Consider the following 27,469-nt stretch of genomic DNA (forward strand, 5'->3'; position numbering starts at 1 on the left):
CATCTTCGAGCGGTTTACGGAGCGAGCAATCAATTTCATCATCTTTTCTGAAAGAGAAGCCAGAGCTCTCGGCAGAAACATGGTGTTTACCCAGCATCTGCTTCTGGGTCTGATCGCCAAGGAAGAGCTGCACCATATGGGGGTCGCTGAGGAATATCCAGTCTTCGCAGCTCGTCGAGGAGCAGTGCAATGCTACGAGGTTGTTCAGGCAGCTCCAGCCACAAAGTATAAAGTATATTCTAGTGTCGCATCTCCCTCTCTTCCGTATTTCTAAGCGCTTTGAAGAGGTAAGTTTCATCGACTTTCATATCTGCTTCCTCAAAATCCATCGCCACAGAAAAAATCGGGAAACCCAGAACCCATAAGAAAGAAGAGATTCAAAGCCGCATGCTTTCAAATCGAATTTGCATCCAAACAATCATTGCGACTCCCGATGTTCTCAAGAGAGATGACGGCTTTTTCCTCAACTCTCCTATCCTCGAACCTCGAAACATGGTGTTTTTAGGGCAGGAGAGAGTGTTAAAACCCATGGAATGTCGATTAAGAAGAAGATTGAGCTTCTTAAGAGCTTGGCTGGAACGATACTGATGGAGATACCAAGAAAAGAAAAAGATGAGATCACCGTCCGCTGCCAATGATGAAAGTAGAGATACAAATAAGCTGTCCTACAACAATACCATTATTATTCCGCTTTGGCGTTGTCTGCCATCTGCCAAAAGAGAAAAGAGAAAAAACAAGAGTGGGAGAAACAAAACAAAAGCAAAGCAGAAACGAAAGCAAAAAACAAAAGCAAAAGCAAAAGCAATGCACCAACGATCTGTAACTATTGAAGCTTTTGTATCGAAACCTTTGTTTTGAATGATGTAATTTATTTTTATTATCTTTCGGAGACATCTGTATAAACCCCATCAGAGGGTAATATGTATAAAACCCATCAGAGGGTAAAAAAAAAATATAAAAAATAAAAAATAAAAAAATAATAATGACATAGCCCAAAATAAATGGGCTGGAATGTTGTGTAGAGGGCGAACACCCATAAGCCCAGAATACCACCAACCAGGTGATCAAAAGTACGCCCATTACTCCAAAATTATTCGGTAACCTGCCGCTATTACCACCAACTAGGTGATGAAAAGTACAACCCGTACTCTAATATCATTTGGCAACTAGCCATTCATGCCACCAACCAGGTGATGAAATGTACAACCCGTACTTTCCTTCATGCCATCAACCAAGTGATCAAAAGTACGCCCAGTACTCTAAATTATACATGAGCATTACTCATGTCATTCATACATAAACATTTATGAGCATCACTCATATTAATCATACATAAACATTCATGATTATCACTCATGACAACATCCATGAGCATCACTCATGTTAATCAAACATAAACATTCATGAGCATCACTCATGTCAATCAGCTTCAAAACCTTCATTTATAGAGCTCTAGCTTCAAAAGCGTCATTTACAGAGCTCTAGCTTCAAAGTTTCACTTGCAAAGCTTCACCTACAAAGCTTCAGTGCAAGGTATACAAATACCGCCTCCAAACAACCGCTACTTCGGCCCATACATGGATTCAATTTGAAGTCTCCAGCCAACAGACTCTGTTGACCGAAGACTTGGGGGACTACATTATGTACCATATATTGGGCCTCAACTGGGCTTCATGAAAAATACTTGGGGGACTTAGCCCATTACATATGTATTGAGGAGCGATCCCTTATTCTATAAAAGGGACTCCCCCACTTTCATTAGAAAGCACCCATTATTCATGTACTGAGGAGCGAGCCCTTATTTTATAAAAGGGACTCCCTCACCATCATTAGAGAGCAATGCCGCCAGCTAAGCAACTGCCTCACTGCGAACATTACTCATAACCCATCACTTATATATTAAGGAGCAATCCCTTATTCTATAAAAGGGACTCCCTCACTACCATTAGAAAGCATCGCCGCCTACTGAGCAACCACCTCGCAGCGAGCATCAACTCTAGCCCATCATTTATGTATTGAGGAACGAGCCATTATTCTATAAAAGGGACTCCCTCACCATCATTAGAGAGCATCAACTCTAGCCCATCATTCATGTATTGAGGAGCGAGCCCTTATTCTATAAAAGGGACTTCCTCACCTTCAAACACCACAAGCCAAGCCAACCAAGGCAACATAGGCCACGAGCCGAGCAGCCTCGCAGCGTGTACTACTTCTAGTTGAGCGTCATTTCAGATTGAGCAATGCCTCATATCAAGCATCAGTTCAAGACAGCATCTAGTTACTTTGGCCCACACATGGACTGAATTTCAAGCCTCCAGCCAAAAGACTCTCTTGACAGAAGACTTGGGGGACTACTGTTTATACCATATTTAGGGCCTCGTATTTAGACCTCGTATAAATACTCGGGGGACTTAAATGTAATTATGTGATAAAGGAAGGGGTAAATATGTAATAAGTGAGGAGTCCTTATTCTATAAAATGACCCATCACCCTCACAATTGGGAGAGGCCAATTCCTAGGCCCTCTCACCCTCTCTCAACGCTCTCACTCTCAGAGCTCTCTTTCCCTCAAATAAATACACATTCAATGTGGACGTAGCCCAAACCTTAGGGTGAACCACGATACATCTTGTGTTATTTACATTTCATGCAGATTCACGGTCAGGTTTACGTTGTTCCAAGACTTCCGGTTTTGTGCATCAACAATGCTCTTAAGGGTTGCATGGTTTTTCAAAGGATTTTTACAAAGCTTAATGAGTATTGCATGTTTATATTCGATCTGAATATCACAGACGGGTTGCCTGTTTGATATACGTTTTTGCTTGAACATCATGAGGAAAATATGCATTAAGAAAACCTAACCTTCAAAGCATGTATGTGAAAATTCATAAGTACTTGGTAGAATTGCATAGGATTGTAATGCTAATGATTAAACCCTAGTCTTTCCCAAAGTTGTTTAATTTAAAAAACGTTTTTCTTCTTTGTTGCCATTATTTCCAAACTTCCAAATTTCTTTTATTGTTAATTTAATCTTTTCAAATTCAAAAATCTCAAATTTTAATAATTAATTAGGAGTTAATTTAATTACAAATTAGTCAAACAATCTTTGGGGACAACGACCTTACATGAGCAACTACATGACAGTTACCTTATATTCTTGCAAGTATTTTCAGTGATTTTAACCCTATTTGCACAGGTACTAAAAATCATAGCATACCCCTATATGAACTAAAAGTTCATAACTAAATCTAACCTGTAGTTTCGAATTTAATGCCTTTGAAACCCGAATGTTTCATTCAAAACTTACCACATAAAACCCGTAGTTTTCATGCTTAAATTAAACCAATACATGCCTATAGAATTGAATGTTCTACAATGTATGTCTATGGATTACCATATGACTAACTATGTTATGTTGTACCCTCTGTTTTAGGGGCATGTCGAACTTGAACAAGCTCAATTTCACCGCTCTGGAAGTCTCCAGAAGAAACTACCTGAAGTGGGTTCAAGACATGAAGCTTCATCTTACTGTAAAGAGTCTTAGAGCTACAATCGAGGAACTAATCAATGATGAACCCGTCAACGAAGCTCAAAAAGCTACTGCTATGATCTTCATCCGAAGACACATCCATGATGCACTGCAAACTGAGTACCTCGCAGAGGAGGATCCACGTACCATTTGGCTCGCTCTAGCCGATCGATTCAACCACCAGAAAGACATTTACTTACCTGAAGAAAGACATGACTGTCAGCATTTATGCTTCCAAGACTTTAAGTCTATGAATGAATACAACTCTGAAGTTTGTAGAATCCGATCACTGCTTAAGTTCTGTAAAGAGAACTTAATTGAACAGGATCTCCTGAAAAATACCTATTCAACCTTCAATGCCACCAATATTGTCATGCAACAACAATATAGGGCACAAAAGTTCACCTAATTTTAGATTTGATATCTGTTATACTTCTCGTTGAAAAGTAAAACCAGTTTTTGATGAAGAATCATCAAGCTCGATCTACTGGCTCGAACACTCCGCCTGAAAAGTATGCGACTAATTCTAGTAACCACAACCGACAGAAACCCCGTTATGGCCTGGTAATGGGCAGCAAGGCCCACCACGAGCCCAAGGTCCACCGAACAGAGGCCTACCCGAGGGAGGAAACTTGACCTAGAAGCGCCAACTCCTTGCCCCTAAAGCCCCAAACTTCAAGAACAAGGGAAACGCTACCGTTCAATTGGATTCCACTAAACTAGACATATGCTACCGCTGTGGATCAAATGATCATTGGTCACGTGTATGCCGAGCTACCTCCGAGGCTATTGCCAAGTATCGTTCCTGTCGTGAGACTAACTTTATGCATGTGGAACATCCTGAATATGCTATTACAACTATGTAGGTTTCAGATTTTTAGGAGGCATCCACTCCTATAAAAGAATAAAGTTTTATTTTTCTGAGACATGTTAAGGTGTTTTTACACTCCTAGTCGCCGAACCTCCCCTAAAATTCAGTTTATGGTTTAATTTTTGGACAATTTTTCTAAGTCTTTGGAATTATTTGTTTGGATTGGTTTGTTTTGAATTATGGATAATTATTTTATGGATATTATTTCTCGAATTGATTAATTGAATGAATGGACTTATATTTATGCATGTGACCAATTCAATTAATTTATTTCTAAGTATGACTAGTGGGGAAGTTAGTTGTCTCGCTGATAGTGCAACCACACACACCATATTGCGTGAGAAACACTATTTTACTAACTTCGTACCTAAGAATGCACCTTTGACAACCCTTTCAAAGCCATCCAACCTAATAGAAGGATATGGAAAGGCTTGTATTATGTTGTCCAATGGTACTGAATTAACCATTAAAGAGGCACTCTATTCTCCACGTTCCGGAAAAACGTTGGTAAGCTTTAAAGATATTCGATATAATCAATATCATATTGAAACTATTGAAGAGAATGGTTCTGAATTTCTTTGTATCACTTCCTACGAATATGGTTGGAAGAATATTCACGAGAAGCTGGAACGTTGCCCGAGTGGGTTGTATATAACAACTATTCGAGCCCTCAAGACACACCATGTGACCGGCCTTATGGCTGGGTTCCAAAGCACTCCCCTACTTTGGCATGATCGAATAGGACACCTTGGATGAGATATAATGTGTCGTATCTTCATCACTTGGGCATCACTTAAAATCTTAATCTAGCCATCCACTTTGCAAAGCATGCTTCTTGGGGAAGTTGAACATTAAACCCTCAATTACAAAGATTATTCACAACCTCTCTAAGTTTCTTCAGATGATATAAGGGGATATTTATGGACCTATCCAACCAACATGCGAACCATTTAGATACTTCATGGTGTTGGTTGATGCATCGACACGATGGTCACATGTCTGCTTATTGTCCACACGCAATGTTGCATATGCGAAACTCCTAGCACAAATTATTAAGCTTAGGGCTCACCACCCTGATTATCTGATTAAGTCGATTCAACGGGATAATGCTGGAAAGTTTACGTCATAAACTTTTGACGATTATTGCATGTCTGTTAGGATTAAAGTAGAACATTTTGTACCCTATGTTCACACCCAAAACGGCCTGGTAGAAACTTTCATAAAGTGTATTCAAATGATAGCTTAAACTTTGGTTATGCGAATCAACTTGCTGGTATTTGCCTAGGGCCATACAATATTGCACGCAGCTATGTTGGTCTGCCTAAGGCCCACCGGTACCCTACCTCATTCACCGTTACAGTTGGTTACTGGATACGAGCCTGATGTCTCACATTTACATGGGCTTGGGTGCATATTCTATATGCCAATAGCGCCGCCACTATGTACCAAAATAGGTCCTCAGAGAAAAATAAGAATCTATGTCGGCTATGATTCGCCATCAATTATATGCTACCTAGAGCCATTGACAGGAGATCTCTTTACCGCACATTTTACGGATTATCACTTCGATAAGATAGTCTTCCTGTCATTATGGGGAGATAAGATCACTCACGTTCTTATAGAACACAGTGAATTGTTGTGGATTACTCCCATTATGTCTCATTGATCCCTGCACCCTTCAATATGAAACTGAAGTGTGACGTATTCTAGATCTTTAGAGCATTGCTCAAAGCATGTCGGATGCTTTTACTGATCTAACAAAGGTGACGATATCACATATACCCGCTGCAAATACACCTGTAAGGATGAACATACTTAACGTACATCGTACGACCATTGTGGAAAGCCGGACCGACCCCAAGGGTGGGGCTGTTGTACCTCTTACACGACATGGTATACTGGCGACTAGCTAATCATCTGCTCCTACCCTGAAACGTGGCAGACCTTCTGGTTTAAAGGATTCATAACCCCGGAAGAAGAAAACGGCACAAACTAGTAAACCTAGTCTGGATTCAACCATTGCTTACTCATTTGTTCCAATGCATGAGATTATTCTAGATTACGATGATGTCCTAGATGAGACAACCCGGCCTCCCGAGAATCAAGATATTTCGATCCATTACGTAGTTTTGGATGAAGTTTGGAATTGAAATAAGATGGTTGTCGATGATGCATTACGTATACAGTTGTTTCTGACATCATGCTTAGTGATGACATTGAACCATGTTCTGTTGATGAATGCCGACGTAAAACAAAATAGTCAAACTAGAAACAAGCAATCCAAGTCTAACTCGATTCGCTTACGAAACGTAAGGTGTTTAGGCCTATAGCTCATACTCCACCACAAGTGAAGCCCATGGGTTACAAGTGGGTTTTCATAAGGATGTGTAATGAGAATAATGAAATAGTGCGATACAAAGCACGCTTCGTGGCGCACGGCTCTCTTAACATCTTGGGATTGAGGAAACCATTCTACATATTGAAACAATCCGGATGGATGTGGTATAACTGTCTGAGTGAATATTTTACAAGTCAGGGTTATGTGAACAACGAATTATGCCCATGTGTGTTCATGACCTCATCGAAACTTCCGCAGAGCTTGAGGAAATTGTTGCGCACTTGCAATCGGAATTTGAGATGAAAGATCTTGGGAAAACTTGATATTGTCTTGACCTAGAGATCGAGCATTGTTAGGATGGAATCCTAGAATTAATCGAATTACACCCAGAAGGTGTTGCGATGTTTTAATGAGGATAAAACGAAGCCTTCGAGTATTCCTATGGTCGTTCGAACTCTAGATGCTAAACGAGATCCCTTTTGTCCCAAGGATGACGAGAGATTTTAGAGCCTGAAGTTTCATACCTAAGTGCAATTGGTACTTTATTGTACTTGGCTCAATGCACTAAACTTGACATCTGATTGGCTGGATACAGTAAGGCGCCTACGCACAGACACTGGAATGGTGTTAAAGACATTTTCCGCTACTGTAAAGGTACGACGAATTTGGGCTTGTTCTACACCCAAAAATCCTCGAGAGGAACCGCCGTCCCCCTCGGACCTCGGGTTGATTCCCACCTCGTTGGTTACACATATGCTGGTTATCTTTCTGGCCCACATAGGGCACATTCTCAAACGGGTTATGTCTTTACCATTGAAGACACCGCTATATCTTAGAGGTCTACCAAGCAAATGTTAGTTGCGACTTCTTCGAACCATGCTGAGATTCTCGCCTTACATGAAGCCTCGCAATAGTGCTTTTGGTTTAGAGTAGTTATGGAACATATTTAAAGCACTATTTTCCATCGTTAACCTTCCTACGACGATTTTTGAAAAAAAATGCAGCATGTATCGAGCAATTAAAGAAAGGATACATCAAGGGAGACAACACCAAGCACATAGGGTCGAAGTTCTTTTACTCTCACCAGCAACAATAGCATCAGAACATTGAAGTCAAACAAATTCATTCCCAAGACAACTTGGCCAATCTCTTTACTAAGTCATTGCCCAAGTCTACTTTTTAGAAGCACGTCCAAGGAATCGGTATGCGTAAATTATCTGAGTTGAATTGCTTGTAGTTCTCTTATTTGGAAGTTATGTCTAACTTAGGGGAAGTATCCTGAAGCATACTCACTTGATCTTAATGTATTTTTTTTTACGATTAGGAACATTTTTCCCACTGGGTTTTTGCTACCTCACGAGATTTTAATGAGGCACTCATCATGGGATGATCATATTCCGTTGAGTTCACTACTTTCGTCCTGTTTAACGTTGGTTTTAGACATTATGCATACTTCTCACTTTTCTCCTTAGTATATGGGTTTTTGCGTACCTTATGTTTTACCATAGCGAGGTTTTGTGAGTTTTACTACCCATGTATACTTACTTTCTTATATTTGAGACTCGCATTCACCCGTTGTGTCAACGACTTCATCAACTGTTTACCTAATCTGTTGAAGATCTGATGCAACGTTTTGTTTGAGTATTTACACACTCAATGGAGAGTGTTGCACTCCTATTGAATTAAGAATGTGATTATGTAAAACCTAGTGTATCTTGAAGTATCTTGTATATTCCCTTTAGTAGTTTAATTCTTATTAGAGATATAATCCTATTAGAGTAAGGATTCTACCTATTCTACTACTATAAATAAAGGCATAATAGGGTGATACAACACACACGAATTACATATCTCTTGTCTTTCTTTGTTGCCATCGGCCCCTTTCCCTCTCTGTCCTAAATACAATTCAATCAAATAAGTCTACAATCATTTGAGATTTTATCTATTTAATTGACAGAACTTACCATCAGAAATTTTATTTAAGCTGTTATTTATATTTTTCGTCAGAAATAAATAGTTTGCATCTCTTTATTTGAGAGTTTTCGAACGAACAAAAAATATAAAATACATATTAAGACATTTTGCACCTCTCATAAAAAAAAGGTAAATTACACAGTAGCCCCTCAGGTATTGAGGTTTATTACAACCTCATACAACAACTTTAAAACATTTCACTTTCATACCTCAGGTACCATTTTATTTCAAAATAATACCTCCGTTAGATTTTCCATCCATTGGTCTATTAAATGCTGACGTGGCATTAGTGGACCCTGTTACACGTCAGCCCACTCCCTCCAAAACTTGTACACGTGGATATCCAGCTGCCACGTCATGCTAACTCAGCAAAAAGTGCCCACGTGGCCAAATTTTGAAATTTCAAATTTTTCCCGCCAATTTTTTTTTTTTTTTAATTCCTATTTCTTTATGGGTTTTGGCTGCTAAATTATGAACAATTGCATCAGATGCAATCCAAAATGCAGAAATGCATATTCCCACAGTAATCAATGAATAAGTAAAAATGTATTCCAAAATCCAAATAGGCAACTAAAATAGCAATATATTTCACTTTCTTGGTAACCAAATAACAAGCATGTTCAACTGGATATAACCATCAAAAAACCCTAACAAGCTAGCATGTTCCCAAAAGGATATCCAGCCAGTAGCAAAATAACAGTTCCTAATAAACCACAAATCCAATTGGGAGCAAAATAACAGTTCCTAGCTAAGAAAAAAAAAACAGTTTCTAGCTGCTTCCAACATTCACAAAAAATTCTAGCCACTAGCAAAAAATTCCAACATCAAAAAACCCAGTTTGTTCTTGTATGGCAACACTTCACTTTCTTGGTTGCCTTGTCTTTCTCTTCTTCACTCCCCCATCTGTTTGAACCTCTGAATTACCACCTCCAGCCGTGCTTGATGCCTACATCCAATGTTCAATACAACAATATCCAAATCAACAACAATATAGGCCACAAGTTATCACAAAAGAATATCCACATCCAATGCATACAAAAGAATCCCTAAGTTATCACAATATAGGCCACAAATTCATTTACAAACCTTAACTAAATAAAACAAGTGAAACAATGCTTACCTTGGGTTTCCTTCCCCTCTTCCTTGGTACACCACCTGGATTACTAGATGCTCCATGTGAAGAACTTGATACCTAAAACAAATTAAAGGATTTCAGGATTAATAAAGTCTTAAATCAACTTAGAAATCATATAACTTTGTATAAGGTTATATGTCATCTCATGTCTTGTAGGAAGATGCCTGTGATGAGTTCTGGTATTGTGGCCCTCTTTTTTACATATTCCACATTTGACTGTCCTTTGGCCTTTCCTTGAGAGCTGTTGTGGTTGTGGAATATCTCCACTTGTGTTAGTAGCCTCATTTTGTGTAAGATTAGCTTCTTTCTCTTTTTCTGCAGCCTCTTTGTTTCTCTTCTTCTTGGGTCTTCCGGGTTGTCTAGTATATAGAGGAGGCTGGATAGGTGGATTTTCAGTGACCTCCCACATTGACATCCCATTCATTGGCTGGATCAAGTGTCCATATATTTCCAAGTACATAACCTTGGAATAACAAACATCCACATAGTCTTCTGGCTTATCCCGCTTGTAATTAATGGCAGCAATGGCATGGCTGCATGGAAGACCAATGAGGTTAAATCCCCGACATGAACATGTACGCTCAGTCAAGTCAACAACAATTTGTTCACCTCCTCCAGCATCCACTTAGAATTTAGTCCTACCAGACCACTGAGCAATGCATCGACCACTTTCTATTTTTACAACCTCCAACTTTTTCTAAAGCTTAGGGCACAAATCTCCATATTTTCTCATCATAATGTCTCTTCTCATTTGAATCATTCTCATCAACATGGTATGAATGATCTGAAACATGGTTACAATTGGTTTCGACCTTGCCTTCACTATCACGGCATTGAAACTTTCACACAAGTTGTTCAGCAACATTTCACACTTGGTATGCTTTTGAAAATGGGACCTACTCCAGTGAATGGCAGGTCTCTTCATGAGCCAATCATATGCATCTTTGCTCAACAATCTAAGCTCCTTCATGGCTCTTCTAAAGTGTGGAATTATAGTGGTCTTAGCAACAGCCCATAAAGCATCCTTCAGTGCCTTACCCTTAAACTGTTCTCTATAGTTTGTGTACAAATGCTACACACAAAACCTGTGGTGACAATCGGGAAGAACCGCCAAGAATGCAAGAATTAAACCCTTCTGCTTGTCACTAATGAATGTCCAACGATGTTGATTTATAATCCTAATATCCTCGGCCAGAATCTCCAAGAACCAAATCCAGGAAGCTTTGTTCTCCATCTCAACAACTGCATAAGCTATCACCCAAGTTTCATCACTGGGATCTATCCCCACAGCAACCAAATTGACCCTCATGCTGAGACTTCAAATGACAACCATCTAAACCAATCAAGGGTCTGCAGCCATGCTTGAAACCTTCCTTGCATGCACCCAAACACACATACATCCTTTGAAACCTTCATTCATCCAACTTTATCTTCACAGGGTTCCCCGGGTTTGTCTTTTTAATTTCCTCATCAAAATCCCACAATCTTGTGTATTGCTCAGAATGCTTACCCTCTATAATCTTCATAGCAGCAACCATAGCCCTATAAGCTTTCATCTTGGAGCAACCGTGTTTCCATTCAGCTTGAATGTTGTCCATAAAAGACTCAATAGGCCATGTTGGATTAAGTTGGATCCTTTCCAAGTACTTCTCAGTAAGCCAAGACTGATTCATATTCCTATTCATCCATAATCTACCACATGTGTGGTGATCTAAAATCTTCTTTATCTGCATGCTGTTTGAATTGTGCATCTTCCCACACTTGACAAGCCACGGACAACCTTTTTTGCATGCTGCATCAACCTTGAACTTCTCATTCCGTGGAAAATGGACATCCCCATACCCATTTATGATAGAGTGCATAACTACTGCCTTTTTGAATTGTGTGGAATCCCTAAATATCAACCCTAAGGACAAGTGTGGGTTCTTCATGTCAGTCTTCTCATTAAACTCAGGATAATGCTCACTGTTGCTTGGACCACCGTCTTCATCTTCATGCACATGGTGAAGGTCATCTGAATTGTAATCCGGCTCCCTAACAAGATCTACATCAATCTCTTCTTCAAATTCTTCCCTTTGTTGCCAAGATCCATCCCCATATTGTGGGTTATTTTGTTCCCTAATGCTAGCCAACACTGCATCTTCCTGTGCATCCACATGATCATCTACAAACTTCATAAATTGTAAGTGATCTTCATCAATAGGAAATTTTTCTTCTATAAAGTCACTATCATTCTCATCTTCTTCTTCCGCTCCTTCATCACCCACATCATCCACTCCTTCATCCTCCACCCCTTCATCAGCCACTCCTTCATCATCAACCCCTTCATCAACCACTCTTCATCAACCCCTTCATCAACCACCCCTTCATCGGCCACTCCTTCACCAACTACTCTATCACCCCTTTCATCAGCCACTTCTTCAATAACTTAAGTCACACATTGGGAAGGCACACTACATACACCACCAAGGCCATTGATTGGATATTTTATGGCTAGTTTGCCATTTCCTCTATTCACTTGCACTGGCCTTTCCTCTATCAAATTGCACTGGTCTTCATCATCACCATTAAGTTCTTCAATAACCACCATACTCTGAGCAACCGGTTCAAATGACTTCATAAACTTCATCTCTTGAGAGACACATTCTTCAGGTGTTATCTTCTCAATATACACATCAATCAGAGTATGGTTTGGCACAAATTTGCACATGTTGATAACATCTGAATCTGTCATCAAAGGCTTCATCCTATTTGGAATTTCCATCCCTGGGATCCTATACTGGTAACTCATGAAGACATTCCCATATCCCAGTTCCTCAACCATATTGTCAACCTCAAGCAATGACATGAAATCTTTGTCACAGTAGTCAAAGAAATCCACCTTCCCTCCAACATAGAAGTCTTCACTGAGTTGTCCACCGTGATACATTTTGATTGTGAATAATTCATTGTTCCCTGAAATTGCAGCATAAAAAACCCTATTATAAACTGATGAAACCTTAATTTCTGCTTTAAAAAATCCTATTTAAAGTGATGAAACCTAAACTTCAAGACCCAGGACCACAAAACAATTCACATATAAAGACACACAACAATTGACAATGTGGTGTCCTAGATAAAGGCATAAATAAAGCATCATACCACAGATAAAGGTATAAACAAAGCACTGTCAAACATATATAACTCACAAGCTTTTTTCCAACATGATTAAACAAGGACAAAAGTCCTCCATTAACCGACAACACCAAACAATTTTTAGTTCCCCACCATTTTCGAACAAAGCAATTTAAAATTAGGAAATATAGATCCAAAATTATAAAGTACACACAATTTCAGATCCCCAACATTTTCGAACAGTCCAATATCGAACAACACAAAATAAAGAAACCAAAAAGCACTAACTGTATGTTGGGAATGGATCTAACGGATCCTCCCTCCTTTCCCAAGTCATTTTCAGCCTTCGACTTCGAACCACTTGATTATCGTTGCAGTCAGGAGTTGGTTCTGGGTTGTGGATTGTGGGTTGCGGGTCGCAGGTTAAGGGTTGTTATAGGTAGTGGGTACTACGCCGATAGGAAATCGACGGGTGGAAAGTGATGGAAATAAGGTTTCGCGACAGGGTTTCACAACGGAAGTAAGGTTTTGTGACGGAAGTAAGGTTTCGCGACAGGGGCTAAGGTTACCAAAACTTCATCCTTTTCGATTCTGGGTTTGGGAATGGTGGTGTGCTCAATGATAGTGGGGTTGCATTGGTTAGTGGGACGGGAATGGTGGGTTAGAGATTCAAGAAACTTTTTAATTTTAAATTTGCCATGTTGTCAATCCACATGGCTCCACATGGACTATAAAATTTCACGTGTGCAAGTTTTGGAGGGAGTGGGCTGACGTGTAACAGGATCCACTAATGTCACATCAGCATTTAACAGATCAATGGATGGAAAATCTAACAGATGTATTATTTTGAAATAAAATGGTACGTGAGGTATGAAAGTGAAATGTTTTAAAGTTGTTGTATGGAGTTGTAATATACTTCAAACCTGAAGGGCTACTGTGTAATTTACCCTAAAAAAAAAACTCTAACGAAAGAGAAAAATTGTTTCAACCAAAACAAAAGAAAATATAAAGAAAATAGTTGAGTTTTTAAATAGAGTCCGAGCCAGCGAAGAAAACCTTAAATAAGAAGTCTTTAATTGGTTCCAACCACCGTTCTTCTGTCTTTCTCGACCAAAAAGTCGTCGCTCCTTCAGACTACTTCTTCGTTCTTCCTCTTCTCTTCTTAGCTATCCTACGCCTTCCTTCCTTCATCCAAATTCCTCTCTCTTCTGTCGTCTACCTTTTTAAACCCTAATTTCTCACAAAATTTACAGATAATATTGTTAAAGCGAATCGGAGCGAGGCAATCTGTGAAGATATGGCTCTTCAGTTGAAGTCCATCGTCCCCCTCATCATCCTAATTTCTCTCTGTCTGGATGCCCCTCGCGTCCAAGCCAAGGACGTCAACTACTGCGGTGGGTTTCTCACTCTTACCGTTTTCTCTTTTCCTTTCAATTTATGAAGGCATGATACTTTACTTTCGGAACAAGTTTTCAATTCTCTGTTTGTTTCCTGAGAAAATCGCAAATTTTCCACTTTTTACTGTAATTCAACTGATTGTTTCATTGTTTGTTGTCAAATTCGATTTGGGTTCTTCTGTTTTTTGATACAATCACAACAAGAAGGAATCTTTAAATATGTATATGCATCTACACTCTCTAGCTGATTAGACAAAGTTAACATCTTTGATATGTATTTGCAATTTCAGATTACTTAAACAAAAATATAAAATCTGGGTTTGTTTCTCTTTCGATAGTTTTGGTATTGGATGTATGTATTCAATCGAATGGTGTTTCGGTGTTGAATTTTGTTATGGTTTATTTGGTTCTTGTTATACTGATGTTGGTTAAATGAAACTTAAGCGGATTTGTGGAATATGTTCAGATAAGAAGGTTGACTATGATGTCAAGGTCTCTGCGGTTGATATTAATCCTTACCCCGTGGCAAGAGGCAAGCCTGCCAGCTTCAGCATTTCTGCAACTGCAGGTCCTAGTTCTATCTCACACTTAAAACCTTTTTAGTGAGTTTTTGTTTACATGTAATTGTCATTAGATAAACACAAAAACGAATCGGATAATCCAACTCTGTTTGAAGACCTTTTGGGAGTTTAGTTTTAAGTAGAGTAAACTCCTATATGTGGTAACAGGTGCATCAATCTCTGGAGGGAAATTGGTGATTGAGGTTTCATACTTTGGTTGGCACATCCACAGTGAGACTCATGACCTTTGCGCAGAAACATCTTGCCCTGTTTCAACTGGTGATTTTGTGATTGCCCACTCGCAAGATTTACCAGGATATACTCCACCTGTAAGTCCTCCTTGCCATATATACTTAATATATTATTTTGGCTTTCAGTGTTACCTGTGAGTTGTCCCTACAAACTTGAATAAGCCTATGAGTTTAACTGTTGGTATCTGTTTCGGCCAATACAAAGTTTAAGTTGATCCCACCTGAATTTTTTGAGTACAATGAAATAGTTTATGCTTAACTGTTAGATTGTCACATTATAAAAGGATGCAGACGGTTAAATGTCATATTCTAAGTAATACAAAGGGGCAATTATCACGTTTGGTAACCATGGTGCACAGGTGATCACTTGATTGAATACATGTTTGGAAAGTGTTGTTTGTTTGCCAATCTTCCTCATCGTGCTTATTCTGTATAGTGCGAAAAAAGGGACATAAAACCAAGAAAGTTTGTTGTTCTTCACTGTGGTCAAAATTCATGTCCCCACTTCTGTCCTGTCTTCTTCTAGGCTTCTAGCAGTACATTACTCTTTTCTCTCTATCTTTGCATGTGTAACATTACCCCTTCTTCTTGGTGACCAAGCTAAAAAAAATTTAATTGGTCTATTCTTAAACAAACAAAACTGTCTTACATTCCGACATTGATTTTTATTGGATTGACACTATTTTGATTTCACCAGAGGCTTGTTGGCTCTTTGACCAACTCCCAAATAACCCTGGAATATATACTTATTTGAACCAAGGAGGCCTAGTCTTAGGAATTCAATGACGATTTTATTTTGTAACTAATACATTAAGAATTACTTAACTTAATCTGGTTTTTCTCTTGGGCATGTTTAATTCAGTTTCCACTTACTTATCATAAAGTATTTCAGGTCAGTTATAAGATATTGCTATCAAAGAGTTATTTCAGAGTTGGTCTAATAGAGTCTAGTTGAGTCTCAAGCTTCAATACTCCATATATTACATTCCCTTGGTGCCAAAGTTACTATGATCATCCATGTTGGCATGTTGCTAATGCATTTACAATTTTAATTGCAGAAAACCAGTAGAAAATTGCTCATGGTATAATGCTTTGATAATCTGTATATGGATTATATGTGATTCTGCTTCATAAATCAAATTGCTACTGCATTGTTTTTAATCACCCTGTCCCCATCAACATTGCCGCTTCTGTAATCTCTTTGTTTATATTCGTCTACTATGTTTTGTGTTCTGACCAAGTTCGTCAAAATGCAGGGTTCGTACTCTCTTAAAATGAGGCTGTTTGACGGAAACAACCATGAGCTGACATGCATTGCCTTCGATTTTGACATCGGGTTTGCATCATCTGTGGCTGATAGTTAAGTGCATCAAATATTTTGTCTTTTAGTATACTTGTCTAAACAATGTTATACAGCATGTAAGAAGAATTATCCCCTTCCATACTTTTAACTTCGCTGGTATGTTGTGATCTGTATATTATTATCGTTCCATCTACTTCTTGTTGAGACTATTGAAAGTTAATGGAACATGATTTAAAATATGACATCTTGTTACGGTATATGTGATAGAGTGTGATCTTGGGAAGAAAAGCATTTTTTTTTCCGGCTCGTTCTATCTGCCAACTCGCTGAATAGCCCCAGAGTGCCTTCATTCAGAAACTTTGTATAGTGTTTCAAACACCATATAGTAATTTAGTAAGGGGTGTGATATCCACACACCTCTTTTTACTTCTTCCACACCTTTTTAGTTTTCGGCCGTCGAATCGGAAGAATTGAAGAAGATCAACGGACATAAATTAACAAAGGTTGTGTAAGAAGTAAAAAGAGGTGTGTGGATAGCACACCCCTTCAGTAAAATGGCAGATTCTATGAGTGAACGCTTCTATGGTAATGATGACGGATAAGTTGTTCTTGGTCTGGTGGTAAAATTCTTTCCGATGTGAGAGGAGGTCTCAACTTCGGAGTCTTCGCTCTTGTATTGATGTCCGAAACACAACTGGGTTGGCTTTATGGACTATGCTTTCTATGGTTCAGCAGCCCAACCCAACAGGTCCCGGCCGAAAACAACCTCCTCGAAGTGCCTGAACACATAGTCGTTTGATGTCTATGCCCAAGGGAAAAACTTAGCTATGCCAGGTTTGTACCCAATCCTGTTCTCTCTCAGACGTGCGGAAAAACTTGGGTATACCAGTTTTATACCCCTAGGGGGTGTTTGTTTGCCCTCACTAAGGGCATGTTTGGCATACCGGATAACACATCGGATAGTACTATTTAATACTATCCGGTGTTTGGTGCCATTCCGTATTAAATTAGCACCGGATTATTTATGCGGTCCGGCCTATTTTATACGACGTACGTCGGAAAACTTATAAACTCCAAATCGTCGGTATTAATTAGTCGGGTCGCTAAAAACAAAATCAAGCTGGCTCTTTTTCCATCTCTCTTGCAAGTTTTAAATTGTAAAACTCAGTGCCATAAATGTTCTTCAATCTCCTTTTGAGGAAGTAAATGAACATGATAATCTTTGATTAATTGAGTTTTTAATCCGGTACTGCACCAAACGTCCGATTAAATAGTCAGTACGCTCAACTAAATAGTCAGTACTATCCGATGACAAATTATCCTATCCGATGACAAATTATCCTATCCGACTGAAATAGTCAGTACAGTCCGAGCTGCCAAACGAGGTCTAGTGTCACTGGACTAGTTAGGATTAACCGTGAGTGAAATCCCATGTTTGTTAGCAGTCGGGACAATGTTTAATGAGACTAAAGGGGACTCGCCTAGACTAAACGCCTCACTAGGCAGTCTTAGCGAGGCCCCCCAAAATTGGGCGGATTGCTAAGACCGGCTCTCCTTCACCCCTTTCCCCTTCACTCTTCGTCAGTTCTCTGCTTTCCCCCTCCCGACTGCTATTTTCTCCCGTAAGACTCCTCTTCCAGCGAAGCCACCATGGATCTGTGGTCAGAAAATCTTTCTCTAAGAAACCCATTTCGTGGATTTCTGCAGCCTTTCCCTTTTCAATACCATATCCAACTTCCAAAATTTCAACTGAGAAAACCAGAAAACCCAAAAAATCAGAGACCCAGAAAACCCAAAAAAGCCAAAAACCCAGAAAACTCAAAAACCGAAAGCAGATTCAACCCCATCTCTCACCTTTGATTTTAAGATTTGCAAGGGATTTTGTGAGATGAATAGAAGAGGCAGAGAGAGATTTGCAGTGACGAGGAAGAGAGAGATTTGCAAAATATCTAGTTCTCTTCTTAAAGCCTCCGCAGGCTTTTGGATGAAACATTAATTAGGTTTCTAAAAGTTAAATAGCTACAAAATAATATTTTATAACCATAATATTTGTTTTTTTTCGTTTTGAAGGCAAAAGTAAATTAAAAAAATGATAAAAAAACTAAGTTGGATTCAAAAAATAATTTAGTCCATAGTTTAGTCCGACACTGCACCAAACGTTTCATTAAGCTAATCCAGCTTAGTCTAGTCTAAGCCAGTCTAGCTTAATCCCTAAAGCTAGTCCAGTCTGAGACAGTCCGGTGCAACAAACGCACCCATAGTCTCTCTCTGATGTGCCCCATAGCGTATATCGGGCTATACCCTTTCATCCTCTCTCCGAAAACTTAGGTATTCCTGGTTTCTACTTTATTCTCTATCAATGAGCCGATAAACTTGGTTATTCCGGGTTTATACATGTACTCTCGTTTTCTAACGTGTCACGTGAGAAGACAGATATTGATATTTCCCCTATACCAAATGATATGAACTCATGTATCCTTGCATTAGTGACTTGCTAACAAATAGTTTACAAGCAACCTACATTGTTGTGAGGATATTCTTGATGGTTAATTTTATAATTAGCACAATTTGTGGAGGGTTTTGAGCTGAACATGATGGATATCATCATGGTTGGGTGTGATTGCGCGTACAAAAAGTTTGAGCCACGCTTTAGCTGTTATCTCGAGGGGTTCCTCCTAACTGATAAAAAGAGGAAAAGGAAAGCTTTGCTTTTGCTCACTTGAGATTCAATCATGGCCAAATTGGCAAACCTGTCTCCCCGGAATTAATTCTTGTCCTGTGACACATAACCAATTAGTTTACGCTCATGATGATTTGGTCTAGTGACATATGTTTTTTATTTTGTTAGAGATACAGTACACTGCATGTGCTAATTAAAAACAAAATAAAAAGGTTGTTTAGGGTATGTTTACATTCTTACACATGGTACCTGGTTATATAGGTACGAGATAAACAACCCTAAATGGTGATCTTGAATTGTTTTAAGCATGGCATACCTATCCCAACATGGGATCCACTTTTTTCTTCGCTTCTTGTGTTACTGAACCTAGGATATGTTAGGGAATGAATATCCAACATATTTGTTCCTCGTAGGTAAATATGCAGTGGAGATCGGGATACCAAGGTGGTGTTGTTCACAAACCATCACCTCTCGTCATGTGAGAAGTTAAATTGTATTACTAGCCCGAAAAACTGCGTCATGAGGTGTATGTGAGTCCTCCATCAACATGTATTTGATTGATTCACTCTACGCATTATGTGGTAGAATTGATCACAAGTAGACCACTTAAATCATGAATGATATTTGGTGAAGGGTCAATTAGCTCTAATGGAGGAGGAGGGGGTGCCCCAGCCACCCACCAAAAATTCTAAAAGGCATCCCAACACTTTTAACTTTTTCAATTGTCGCTTTGGAGCAACTGGAAACCAAAAGGGAAAATGTCATCAACTAGGGACATTCAATCTCCTGACCAGTCCTTTTCACCCCAAAACACTCTTCCTTTTATCCTCTCCCACTCTTTGCGATCATCTCAATGCGATCATATCACATGCCATTCCAAGAACCAAAACAAAAGTCTGAGATGAAAGGAATGAGAGGAAAGTTTCTCAAGAAATTGAAGGCCATCCCAACAATTAACACTTTGAAACATGGCCTGCTCTTTCAGCTCGATCCTGCGGAAAAGTTCTCCAATCCGAACCACCAAACACTGTCTCAGCTCGTTCGCAAAAATGAAGATTGTCAGAAGAAGAACACTCTATCGGCGGAGCTTGTATTTAAAGAGCTCAAAGATGGAGATACGGGACTGGGTTCTAATGTCTGTAAGGAGAATATTACACCGCCCTCAATGGAAACCAAAGAAACAGTTATGGAGGATGACATTTTTCATGATGCAGAGGATGATGATGAACTTCCGTCTTTGTTCGATTTCGAGGAAAAGTGTCCGCCAGGAGGAGGCGATTGTGTCGTTCTATATTCAACAAGCGTGACAGGGGTTAGGAAAACGTTCGAGGACTGCAAGGCAATCCGGTTTTTGCTGGAGAGTTTCAAAGTACCGGTGTATGAGAGGGACCTTTCGATGCACATGGAATTCAGGGAAGAATTGTGGAGGATATTTGGCGGTAGAGTGATCCCTCCGAGGCTTTTCATCAAGGGAAGGTACATTGGTGGAGCTGAAGAAGTTACAGCACTTCATGAGCAAGGAAAGCTGAAAAAGCTCTTCGAAGGAATCCCAATTGACCTCTCTAGCTCCCCATGCACCGGCTGTGCCAACGTGCGCTTCGTTGTGTGCTTCAATTGCAATGGCAGTCGCAAAGTTTTCACGGATGGTGATCACGAAAACGATGAGTTGTGCATTAGATGTCCGGAGTGCAACGAAAATGGTTTGATCAAGTGCTCCATCTGCTGCTGAAAATTTAACTGGTGTTTCCTGTTTTCGTGTTATAACTTGTCGAGTTGTAAAACGCTTAGTGTTTGTGATGCATTAGCTTATCCGAAATATGAAGAACTAACAATTTGATGCTGTAGAATTTCAGCTGTAGGTCTGATATATATGGTAGATTGCAATATTTGGAATGTTTTGTTCATAAGGAAAAGATTTCGTTTCCAGTCGTTTCGATTTTTGGAACCAAAACAACTGCAAAACAGCCGTTTTTATGAGAAAAAATCGTCAGAAGGAGAGAAATCACTAGTTCAACCGGAGCCAAGTTTGTCAAACAAAAAAGTAGGTGCACCGCGGGCAGTAGCGACGAAAGAAAATTTGCTTGTCTAAAAAACTGGCGTAAAAAATATGTACAAAAGAGGAAGAGATCCACCGAATGTCTTCAACAATAGCCCTCGGACGCAAAGGAATACTGCATTTATTGAAATGCTAAGGAGACTCTCAAAGTGGGATTTTTTATGGATTTTCTACAACTTCACAGTTTAACGTTAATTTTCGTGTCAACATTATAAAACATTGTATAAAAAATATAAGGTCGCTGCAAAGAGTCCATGAAAAATCTCACTTTTAAGAGAGTCTGTTCAGAATTTCTCTTTGGATTATGTCATTATACTGTAGTGTTTAGTATTTCATTATGCTAAGTAAGGTTGCTTAGTAGATCAAAGTTATAATTGTGTTATGAAATGATGGGCTATGGAAGACCGTGCACATGGCTCTTCCTAAACTTTGGACAGAAAGTCTGCGATTGTTATTAAAAAGTTTTATGCACTAAAGGGTGCTGTGGGCTCACAGTAATGAACCATTGAGGCCGACGAACTTAAAGTTAAAGGGAAGCATATAATTATTGTATTTTTAATACAATAATATATTTTTCCTCGCAAGTCTAGTGGAAATGGCAAAGGTTAGGGGCTAGAGGCTTTATTTGGCCTCTCAAAATATTAATATTCGTGAAATCTAGTACTCTCATAATTTGGTTGTTCTAATGGTGTGAGAGGTTAGGAAGTTATATGGTGTTAGATGATTTATTCTCATTAGCTCCTGGTTTTTTCCTAAATTGACCCTTCAAGAGCCAAGACTAAATTGGCTATTTGAAGAGCCCTGGCTAGTTTAGCCTAGGCTAGATATACCTCATTAAAAACTAAATTCTGTCATTTGAGGCTAAATTACATTTTTGCCAGCTGGTTTGCATGCATTAGATAAGCTCTAAGGGTTAGAGATTTGGGTTAAGTGTTTGGGGTCCGAAATTCACAATGAGTGGCCCAATGGTGCAGTGCTAATGGAGTCGCCGAGTCCTAGATGACGTAAAAAAATTTGAGGCTCAGGATTGATCCTTGGATAAAGGTTTCAAAGTATCATGATTGGTTTATGGATGAAGATTGAATTTATCATCTAAAGCAATCAAATTCAAAATCCTAATTTGAATTCGAATAAGACTTGGTGGTGATGAGTTTTGGTGGAAGAAGGATTGGTGATGTTGGGGAATTGCAGTATTATCAATACTCTACAACCTGGTGGACTGGGGTATGAAGGAGTTTATTCATATAAATATAAGATGATTTGTAATGTAGGGATAACCTTCAACTCAACACACGAATCAACATTATATGCGAACCCCTTCATCCCTTTGAGAAAATACTAAATGATTTACTAACTATCAGCATGAATACAATCTAGTTAGATAGATTTGGGTTGGCAATTGTCGGACGACCATTGCTTGGTTAGATGAGGTTTTCCAGAGGCAACCAGCAAAGGCGATTGCCTAGTTAGATGGCTCTGGAGTTGAAGAATTAGTTTGACTTAAAAGTCTCGACCACTTCATTAGACGACGAGTTTCTCAAGTTCGACTAATTAACTATCTCAAGTCTCCGCCTACGAAGAGTATTTGATTCTTCGCCGGAGATATCACATCATTAGCCTTCTTAGCGAAGTGGAGGGTTTTATGATTGGATATTCTCAACTCATGTTTAGAGTTCGGCATTTAGACGGTTGAACCACTTTTACAATAAAGATACTCATTTCCTTTGAGTATCTTTGTCCGTACATTTTGATACCAGTTTGGGGGACATATATTCTTACTAATATAGTTGAGGCTGTCGAATTTGGTGCACAAGATCCAGAACTTAATAGTGATTTGCATAACCTTGTCTTCATGCTATAAAACCCTAGGCCGAAAGTGTTCCTTCCTCGGTCGAAGTCGCTAGATTCAAGAGTTTAAAGCGACATTCGCCCGACTGAGCTCGGTAGTGAGTTGGCACGCCCGCATTAGCAATCAACAATTGAAGGACGTCATTAGCTCCTTACTTACTTCACATCACGTAGGTGTAATTTTTAGGGACAACATTAAGTCATAATTGTTCGTGACGAGAATTTCCGTGAGGAATGCTTCCTGGCCGACGAGCACACAGCTCCCCGAGAGGTTGGCGCCGGTTGATGCTTTTTGTCGGGCTTCTGCTTTACTAGGGGGCTTGTCGGGCAAAGCCTGTCGGGCAAGGCTGAAAAAGAAGGACATAGTTAACTTTGAAAGGTGCCTTTGTGAAGCCTTAGGTGTAGGCCTTGAGGCTCACGATCAAGATTAACTTTGAATTGCTCAGGCGTGCCACTACCATCTTCAGCATGGTAGATGTAGAACGGATGTTTGAGTTTTAATTATATACATTCGAGAGACTATGTTAGTTATTGACAGGTGCCTTTGTGGGGCCTTAGGTGTAGGCCTTAAGGCTTCTCATAAATAACTAACTTAGTACTCAAACACATAAGGTTCCTTTTATGGGTTATATGGGTCTTATAACCATCATACTTCTGATTACCTGAGCTCAAAGAGCAGAATGAATCCAAATAGGTGCCTTTGTGGGGCCTTGAATAGGCCTTGAGGCTTCCTACCAGAACCTATTCTGTACTCAATGTTCTTGCCCGAGAAATAGGATGAATCCAAATAGGTGCCTTTGTGGGGCCTTGAATAGGCCTTGAGGCTTCCCATTAGAATTTATCCCGTACTCGAACATTCTTGCCCGAGAAATAAGATGAATCCAAATAGGTGCCTTTGTGGGGCCTTGCATAGGCCTTGAGGCTTCCCATCAGAATTCATCCCGTACTCGAACGTTATATGGTCATCATAATATAACAGAAATAAAACTAAGTGGCAAGTCGATTACTTGCGCCCCAAGTAACTTCGGACTTCTTGTTTATCAAAGCTTGTCGTGGATGGGTTAAGTCCACATCAGGTTCTTTTTTATGCCTTGAGGCCAAGGACTTTTTAGGATGATCAAATCTTATATGCCCAAGGGCTTAGAACTTAGATCTGGCTTGAAACTGTGAAGACATATTCAAATCGGATTCAAGCGCTGAGAGAGTCTTTTAATAGCCATATTACTAGAAATAACTTGGATACAACTTGAAGTATACAACATATTGCTAGGCTAATGAATGAAAAGACAAAGACAAAGAAGGTCAGGCAAGGTTTAACCTTGTCGGGCAAGGCTGATCATCTTGCAACTTCCTATCTTTGTGGGTTAACAGAAGGTTTGAAGGCTTAGAAAAGGGGTTGGGAAATGAGTTTGCAGAAAGAAAATCGATACTACAGCAGGTGTTGAACAGGGTAGCAGAGCTATTACAAAGGGTTTGTCCCAAAATGGATGAAGGCTTGGCTGACTACAGCTTCGTTTTGAAGGCAAATCTGGCTTTGAGCAGAGTTTGTGCTTTTGTTTGTTTGTTTGAGTGTCTTTGATTCTGACTTCTCTTTCTCCTTTTATAGCCACCTTGGCTTGGCTTCCTGTAGCAATAATCTTGCCCGAATGCAGTTTGAAGGATAGTGACTCATCAGCTATTTACTTGTATTGCCATCATAAAGTACTTTTGGGCTGATTAGCTGGCTGGTCTATACCACTTGGCCCTTGGGTAGGTGAGCAAGTGGTGCAAATGATCTGCACCTAGTCGGAAAAGGCCCTTTCTGCTTTCTAGGTTTGGGCTGAGCTTCAGGCTTTTCCTTCTCTTTTTGGGCCAACTCTCTTCTAAGCCCAAAGTTTAAGTTTCAACCCAAACAATAATAATTTGGTATTAAACTCGTCATTCATGGAAGTTACAACTAAGACCCTTTCAGTTATAATTGAAAATGAATACTATTAAACTGTAGTACAAAGTGATAAAAGGCTAAAGCATTAACATCCCTACAAGAAGGCCAAGTCCATTTGATTCTTGTTATGCCAAGGGGAAGAGAGTCATGTTAGTGGTATCACATTCCAACAATCTGTATACGCATGAATATGAAAACTCATTCATATTCCAAGGTCTCCAATATATGAACCAAACATGTCAAGTTTCACTCTACTCCCTAAACATCACATACCAACAGATGTGGTAACCATTGTCTGGAGAGGTAGATAAACAGGACTACTGGTAGCTCGCCTATAAATATAAGCTTCTTATGGTCTTTCTTTGGCAAAGGGAACTTAGAAGTCCAATTCTAATCTTAGATAGGATTCACCATCCGCTAGACATACCACATAAGCCAACAGTAGTATGAATGCAACTTCCTTCTATTCCCTACCAATGTCGGACTAGGGCCCATCGAAGAAGATCCTTGTATTCTCGTAGAAAAGAAGTTCTGAAAGAACGCTCCATTTGGTCAAAACGAATTTATTTTCATTGATTCTCTCAGCCCAAGGCCTCAACAAGTAGCTTTGTAATTAGCTATGAGAGGTGAGAGCAAATAAAAAAGAAAGTTGGGAGGGAAAGAGTGAGGTTCGGAAAACAAAGAGAACATCGAGGCCTTTTCTCACCCCTAGTGTTATCTCTAATTGTAATTCTCTCTCCTTACGACTAATGTTAACCTGTGGCTTAATACATACAACTAAGATCTGGTTTGGTACTGAGGTAATTCTGAAAAAAGCTGGTATCAAAAAAAGCTGAGAGCTTTTTTGTGTTTGGTAAACATTCAGCTTCAGCTTTTTCACAGTTTTGGGTAAAAAAAGCCAAAAACAAGAAGCTACAAACCCAGCTTTGAAAAATTGGCTTTTTCACATTTGTTTTAGATAAAAGTTTACCAAACACTCTACAACTTTATTTCACAGTCACTTATTCTCACAGCACAGCATAAGCAGCTTTTTTTTAAAGCACAGCAATACCAAACCAACCCTAAATCTCTTAAAATACAAATTGGCTTCCGGATGTCATAGATATTTTAATAATAACAAATTGCGCAAATTAGCAAGATGCGAAGTTAAATTATTTTGCTAATTAGAAAATACATATTCACAAAATCTACATGTATAGATTTTTTTTAATACGACATTTAATAATACCAAAACGACTTTCGTCGCTGATTTGTTTCATCTTCCAATTTTTTCTTTAGAATAAGGTCGTCAAGTCATATCCTTGCTCCTATATATTCCCTCTTGTGAGTGTCATCCAGAGCAATAGAGTTGGTATAGAAACAGAGAGATCTTAGTAAGAAAATAGCATATCAACCATGACTAGGACGAAGGTAAAACTCGCCTGGATACTGAACGATAGAGATAGAAAGGCTACATTCCAAAAAGGCAACCTTGTTTAAGAAAATGAGTGAGCTCACAATCTTGTCAACTCATTGTCGTCTGCGCCATATCCAATGGTAAAGCCATTAACAACATACAAGATGGCGAGTCACGCGTTTTCTTGAACAAGCTTGCCTTTCTCTTTTGGAATGTAGCTCTTCTATCTCTTATCATTCACTGGATGCTGCAATATTTGAATGCTAATGGAAGTAGCAATAATGTATTGGGGAATCTGCCTTACGATGGCAGCACAGGAGGTCCTGAAACAGATATAGGACTGCCTTGTGGACCATAGGCAGAGCTATGAAGGGAATACAATGATCCCAGGTCCATCTTGACATTTTTTTTCTCAGCATAAATGTTTCTTGCTATGCTTATAATTTTTAAGGTTTTTAGTTTAGTTTGATTTGAAATTGGTGGCTCATGTGGAGTTCAAGCAATCTGTTACTTGTGAGCTTTGAAGAGGAAGGAGAGAGGAAGAAAGTCAGAATGGCTTGGGGTTTAAGTTTAAGGAAGAGAATGATAAGGACGGCACCATGGCAGACCCAAATGACGGTGATCGATCACTCACCACATGAAAAGATGAAGAGAGCGTTTCATATTGAGACTTTTGGACCCCTTCTAGACTAATATCTTAGCTCCACCACTGTTATGGACTGTTTGGACATAGCAGCGGTGGTGGAAGTGATGCAGGTGGGAAATTTCGAGGTAGCAACAATGGAAGTGATGTTGTGGTTCCTTGCGACGTTGACAAACTTGGGAAAACTCATCCACTCCTAGAATTGCAATTTACTATCATGAAGATTACTAAAAACCTAAAGAATACATAAAAGTGGCAATGTACTTCTTGACTCTGATTTTTTTTTTGTTTTTCCATTTTTTTTTTTCACATCATGTTTGATCCGTGTATCCGTTGGTCCTCTCTAATAAATAATATCTTTTTGTTACAATAATTTTATGTCATTGTCTCTTTTTTTCTATCCTTAGTGCATAGCATATGGATGATTTGATAAACATGCTATCTTTAAATT

General features: G+C 39.2%; 2 protein-coding genes across 2 annotated transcripts; both read left to right on the forward strand.

Annotated features, from left to right (window-relative positions):
* Window positions 1-14,051: 14,051 nt before the first annotated feature.
* Window positions 14,052-16,710, forward strand: LOC126594175 (uncharacterized). Its single transcript, XM_050260390.1, has 4 exons — window positions 14,052-14,354; window positions 14,824-14,925; window positions 15,086-15,246; window positions 16,425-16,710. The coding sequence occupies exons 1-4, from the start codon at window positions 14,258-14,260 to the stop codon at window positions 16,530-16,532; spliced, it is 468 nt and encodes a 155-aa protein (XP_050116347.1). The 5' UTR covers window positions 14,052-14,257; the 3' UTR covers window positions 16,533-16,710.
* Window positions 16,711-19,854: 3,144 nt separating this feature from the next.
* On the forward strand, window positions 19,855-21,044 carry LOC126592612 (uncharacterized protein At5g39865). Its single transcript, XM_050258364.1, has one exon. It carries the CDS (start codon window positions 20,005-20,007, stop codon window positions 20,878-20,880), a length of 876 nt encoding a protein of 291 aa, XP_050114321.1. The 5' UTR covers window positions 19,855-20,004; the 3' UTR covers window positions 20,881-21,044.
* Window positions 21,045-27,469: the final 6,425 nt, after the last annotated feature.

This window comes from Malus sylvestris, chromosome 12 (assembly GCF_916048215.2).
Source record: "Malus sylvestris chromosome 12, drMalSylv7.2, whole genome shotgun sequence".
In the NCBI taxonomy this organism is placed as follows: domain Eukaryota; kingdom Viridiplantae; phylum Streptophyta; class Magnoliopsida; order Rosales; family Rosaceae; genus Malus; species Malus sylvestris.